The sequence below is a fragment of the Nicotiana attenuata genome, chromosome 10, assembly GCF_001879085.1.
Source record: "Nicotiana attenuata strain UT chromosome 10, NIATTr2, whole genome shotgun sequence".
Classification (NCBI taxonomy): Eukaryota; Viridiplantae; Streptophyta; class Magnoliopsida; order Solanales; family Solanaceae; genus Nicotiana; species Nicotiana attenuata.
This window is the reverse complement of record NC_031998.1, coordinates 5462188-5468367: the sequence shown is the minus strand read 5'-3', so window position 1 is coordinate 5468367 and position 6180 is coordinate 5462188. Positions and strand designations below refer to the sequence as shown.

General features: G+C 33.7%; 1 protein-coding gene across 1 annotated transcript; it reads right to left on the bottom strand.

The window, feature by feature from the left end:
• LOC109233820 (myb-related protein 308-like) lies at positions 626–3589 on the bottom strand. Its single transcript, XM_019399679.1, has 3 exons — positions 3354–3589; positions 1949–2419; positions 626–1182 (listed from the first exon to the last, which is right to left on the bottom strand). Exons 1-3 carry the CDS (start codon positions 3484–3486, stop codon positions 842–844), a joined length of 945 nt encoding a protein of 314 aa, XP_019255224.1. The 5' UTR covers positions 3487–3589; the 3' UTR covers positions 626–841.

Sequence of the window (6180 nt, the reverse complement as noted above, 5' to 3'; positions counted from 1 at the left end):
GTCAAATAAAATAAAAGAAAGAAAATATTACGCTTACACCATTTTCTCAAACCCAAGTCAATTCTAAAATGTAAAACTAAATTAACCCTCTTGAGATGAAGGTATAATAATAGTAATTAATAAGAGTTTTAACTTATACTACTATTTTACAATATCATATCAATTTTACCTGTTGCATAGTATGCCTTTTTCCAAGATTACAAATTTCAATTTTTTGTGGATAGTTACTTATAAGTATTTTTTGGGTGATCTAATCATATAATTTTTTTTTACAATATTATGTCAATTAATTTACTCGTTCAATAACTTGCCTTATTTCAAGATTTTTTTTTTTTTTTTATGTAAAGTTGCCTATAAATATTTTTTTAGTGACTTGATAATATCGTAAAATTTGATAGTTACTTATAAATATTTTTTGGGTGATCTAATCGTGTCTTTTTTTTTTTACACTATTATGTCAATTTAACTCGTTCATAATTTGCCTTATTTTCAAAATTATAATTTTTTTTTAAAAAGATTTATCTAAAAATATCTTTTGAGTGACTTGATATCATAAAATTTCTCCGTGCTAAATAAGTTAAATCTCTAATAACAATTCAAGTAAAAGGACCACAAAGGTGACACCAATTCCTCAAAATTTATTCATTGAATAAATATGCATGTCTCATTAGGACCTCAAACAGGGGCAGATGCTGCATAGAACTATCGAGTTCAACGGAACCCATTATTTTCGACGCGAAGCATAAATTAATATGTAAAAAATCACAATAAATAGTAGATATGAACTCATAACTTTAAATGTTGAACCCATAAAACTAAAATCCTAGATCCGCCTCTGACGTCAAAGGTCATCTTGACTAAAACCGACAAAAGAATGTGCATAATCTTGAAAATGATATGAATTTTCAGAAACAAGTTGAAAATACTCTTCATAGACGTTCTCCATCAACAGCATTTGGCTTTCACTATTGAACTCTGTGCATTCAGTTGGTGGAAGGCAATTATCATTCAGGAGTAATTCATCAATCACCTGAAGCTTCTCATAAATTTCATTGTCATTTTCTTCAACATTTTGGCCAGAAGATGAACAATGGACATTATTGCAATTAACAACTTCACTAGTAGAGGCAGCCCTACTACTTATGCCATCTTGAAGAGTAGCAGTGTTACTGCTTGAAGAACCTAAAAAAAAGAATCATGTCTCGAGTAAGGGGTGTCATTTGACAACGCTTCGTAAAAGAATTTCTTCACATACGTGTGTAAATAATATCTTTTTAAAATTTATATATAGAGAGAAAGCAAGGATGGGTTCGAGCGGTGGAAACAGCCTCTTGCAGAAATGCAGGGTAAGGCTGCGTACAAAAATAGACCCTTGTAGTCCGACGCTTCCGCGGACGTTGCGCATAGCGGGAGCTTGGTACACCGGGCTGCCCTTTTAGACAGAAAGCAAGAATCTTTATTGGTTCAGCAGAAATCAGTAACTTTGGCTCAAACTATGTATATGTGTTGAGAAATCTATGTTGGTCGGACTCTCCGAAAATATTGTCGGGTGTGTCGGATCCTCCAAAAGTAGTGCATTTTTGAGGATCCGACACGGGTCCAACAGCATTTTGGAGAGTCCACACAACATAGACTGCGAACCCAGTAGCGCATAAATGAGTTGTGGGTTATGTGGCAAGCGAAGGGTCGCCAGAACCCATAAACTTTAAATCTTGGATCCGACTCCAGTGTAATAATGGCCAGTAAAACCTTTAGCGACATGGGTATATACGGGCCAATAACTAATTGCCGATAAAAGTTTTTGCAGCAATTAATATTACCTATAAAAGTTTTTTTTGATACAGCGACACAAATAGATAGACACTACTTGAAAATAGTTTAAAAATAATTTCAAATTTAGTATAGAAAGTAAAAGTTTAAAATAAATAGATTTCGAAATTTAACTTACAAGTGATATCGTGATTATTAGCTGATATCTTTTGTGCAAAGTCCTGCGTATGCCACTGATTCTCTGTCTTCTTAGCTACTTGTTCTTTGTCTTCAATAATGTTACAATTTTTTTCAATCTTGACCTGCTTCTTTCTCTTTTTTTTTTCCTTGTTACTTTTTTGATTATTTTGGGAAGAAACATTTGCTTTGTGTTTTGGTCTTCTCATGTGTTTTGCAAGAGATTTATGTCTTTTTGGCTCAAGTCCTTGAGATTTGAGTTTCTTGAGAAGATGTGTGTTCCAATAATTCTTTATGTCGTTATCTGTTCGACCAGGTATTCTTCCAGCAATAAGAGACCAACGACTTCCTAGAAGATTATAAAGTCTGATAATAAGATCTTCTTCTTCAGGTGTAAAATTACCTCTCTTGATTCCTGGCTTAAGATAATTTACCCATCTTAATCTACAACTTTTGCCACACCTGAGTAGCCCTGAATATACAAACAACATTAATTACTTAATGAGTTTAAATAAATTAGAAGAATTAGCCTAATTGTTTATACTAGAGTGCACTCACCCAACTGTTTAACTAAAACAACTGGCAAATGTGTCGTAATATATGTATAACCTATGTATAATATATGTTTAACTATGTATAGGCAGTTCATAATTTATTTATGCCGGCTAAATAAAGTAAAAATGAATCCGGCCCGCTATATAAACAATAACCCCACCCCCACCCCCACCCCACCCCCCAAAACACACACACAAAAAACCACAACCACCCAAAAAAAAATTGTCTATAAAGCTTGGCCTCAGTATATAATTAAGTTTAAATTTAAGTTCGAAATAAGTTGACTGATCGCCTACTAAAATGTGGTATTGAATAGTTATCGAATTCGCTAACAGCCAACTCTAGGAAAAATTAACATGTGATTTAATTAACCAAGTATTCTGAACCTTAACATCTTTAATACAAGCCAAAACTTCATTATCGTTAAAGCACGGTATAATTTTTCTTCTCTTTTGTCATTCTTATGCAAACAATGGAGGATTCAACTACTTACGGGTTCGGCTGAATTCAATGTTTCGGGGTAAGATGTATGTTTGTGCATTGGCAAAAAACAAGTATAGATAGTGATAGATTAGAAGCCATTCTTTCACCTCAGAATCCACAATGCCTAAATTTTAATCCGCTAAGGTATGAAAAATCGGGGATTAAAGAGAAGGGAAGTCGAAGAGGAAGGTAATTAATACTCACTACTAGAAACTCGTGTTTTTTACTAATGAATATTTCCGTCAGAAATATCATTTGACAGGAAGCCATCGGAAACAGCTCCCAATGAGCATATTTCCGATGGATTATTTCTGACGAACTCAGAAATGCGTCAGAAAAATAGAATCAAAGAAACAAGTGATTATTACCAGCTTTTATAGGAAGAGATCTCCATCCAACTTCTCCATGTTCTTTAATATAATCAGTAAGTAGTTTATCTTCTTTTGCAGTCCATGTACCTTTTCTCAGACCTTCTTTAGAACAACATGGTTTTCTTCCCATTCCTATTCTTATTCACCAAATGCAGTTTGATTTTAGATATAATTGAGGGATTAATTTGGTAATTGTGTTTTTGGTTAAGCACAAGAAAGAGAACCTTAAATAATCCAAGCTACTTTTGGAGTGTGTGTATATATAGTAGTATATTTAAGTACAATGAAGAAGCTGAACTAGGTCAAGAAGTTATTAAATCATTCCCCACGTGTAATGTGTCTTATTTACTTAATTAGTCTATTTCAAAAATATATTCTTTTACAAAATTTTTGGGAAACCCGCAACTGCTATCTTTCAGACAATATGCTCACTATGCAATAGCTCACATAATGTAACATTCTACCACACTAGACAAGTCGGTACGACGAGTTCTGACTGGGAAGTCTATTTAAAAGATATTACATTTTATATTTAGTAGAATTTAATTTCCGATATTATCATTATATCCTTAATGACACTCTCTTATAGAAATATTGATATATTTAAAGTCACAAGAGTTAAAAGAACATTATTAATGTGTTATCGACACTTTTAATTTAAAATCACAAAATTTTAAAAAATAAATTACATTCTTATATACTTCATATTCCATCAAATTAATATACGTGAAATGAATCAAAAGAAAAAAGGAAAAACAACATATCTTTCACGCGCTGGCACAAAAAGGAAAAAAATACAAAGATAGTATTATTTTTCTCCTCCTTTTTTCCCTATGATTGGTGGCCGGTGGGGGTCGACGGGAGAAATTAAGAGTGGGCGTTTTCAACGCTTTAAATGATTAAACAAAAGGCAATAGCAATGTTTATTAAATACTTATATATTACACTTACTTGAAATTTAGTCGAGAAAAGATTTAAATAGAAAAATTATAACTAAAATCAAACTTAATAAGAGGCAAGTTTAAACTAATTTCACATACAGTTTCTTTTGAAATTTATTTTTCTAATTTTTTGAGATGCAAATTTTTTTTATTTAGTTTTTGATAATTGATTTCTTCTAATAATTATCGACAATAAAAAGCCAATCCATTTAATATTTTTTCCACATTTCTGATCTCATATAAAAATTTGAATTTCAAATTTGAAAAACTTCTTAGACATCTGCTACATAATGTCACGACCCAAAATCCAACTAGTCGTGATGACACATAACCCAACCTGCTAGGTAAGCCAGTTTAACAATAATTCAACTTCAAATGAGATTTACTGAGAAAATAATGATGAAATAATTGAACTCTTATAGAACTTCCCAAGGACTGGTACATAGTACAACTCACGAGCTTCTAAGATTTAGAGTTTACAAAGCTGGTATGAAATAAATACCTCATCTGTTCGAAATATACATAAACAGATTCATAAATTTAAAGCTACCAAGAACAAGAGGCAGTTATGACAGGTACGCAGATACATCCTTAATTCGAGCTCCCTCTACACACAGCAACATCAACATCCAAAATCTGCACGCAAGGTGCAGAAGTGTAGTATAAGTACAATCGACCATATGTACTCAATAACTAACAAACCTAACATTAGGTTGAAAGTAGTGACGAGCTGGGACAAAGGTCGGATTCCAACACTAATAGCCAACAACAGTTCATAACAATATAATTAAAGTGATAAAAGAAATTACTCAGAGATATAATGCTCAACTTGTTCACAGTTCCAAAAAATAGGCATACTTTTCAAGTATAACAGTGAAAACCCAAATCTTTTACTAAAATCATCAATATGTAAGTAAATCGAAAAAACTGTGATTTTTTCCAAAAACTTCCGACAACAGATAAGATATTGCATTATCAAATAACATGAGGAAAGTACATCTGTATGCCTACAGGTCTATGTGTATGCGAAGTCATGAATGATGCAATACCGTACAACAGGAGGAAAAATGCATCTCTATGCCTGTATGTCAAGTGTGCATGTCGAATGCAATGCAACTCAGTGATAAAACCATATGCATACTCTTAGTGTATCAATTCACTCAGTCCTTCCAATCACTTGACACTCGCTCTCGGCACTCGCTCTACACTCGCACTTAGTAGGTACCTGCACTCATTGTGGGTGTGCAGACTCCGGAGGGGCAGATCCAGCCAAAGCTCTATAATAAGCCAATCATGGCATGAATCAATAAAGCCTGTTGCGGCGTGCAGCCCGATCCCACAAACATCCTCACAATTATGCCCTCAGCCTCACTCAGTCATCAATCTCTCCAGTCTCTCGGGCTCACAATGTCATGAAAATCAGCCCAAAATGATGATATGATGTATCAATAAATAGCAACAGAGACTGAGATATATATGCCAATGAATAAGTATGACTAAGTATGTAACTGCAATTTAAGCAAATAACTCAACGGCAGACATGACCTTGGTGGGTCCCAACAGAGTAAGCATGTAGCCTAAACATAGTTTCTAACATGGATCACATCTCAATCACTCTACTATGTAGAGATTTCATGGATAAAAATAGGATTAGGTAGCTACACAGTACCACAGAAACAACCAAGTCATAATTCACACAGTGCCTACACGCCCGTCACCTAGCATGTGTGTCACCTCAACACCAACATATAATATGTATATTTAGGGGTTCATACCCTCTGTATCAAGTTTAGAAGTGTCACTTACCTCGAACAAGCCAAATCCAATACCGAGTGTTGGCCCAAGAACAGGTGAAGTTTTGAAGATTGACAAAAGAACTCAGT

What these genes read in the sequence shown, in the direction of transcription:
- LOC109233820 (XM_019399679.1), bottom strand. Translation starts at nt 3,486, where the DNA reads ATGGGAAGAAAACCATGTTGTTCTAAAGAAGGTCTGAGAAAAGGTACA. An exon ending in ATCTCTTCCTATAAAAGCTG is followed by an intron (nt 2,420 to 3,353) that starts GTAATAATCACT and finishes TTGTATATTCAG; the next exon opens with GGCTACTCAGGTGTGGCAAA. An exon ending in TAATAATCACGATATCACTT is followed by an intron (nt 1,183 to 1,948) that starts GTAAGTTAAATT and finishes TCTTTTTTTTAG; the next exon opens with GTTCTTCAAGCAGTAACACT.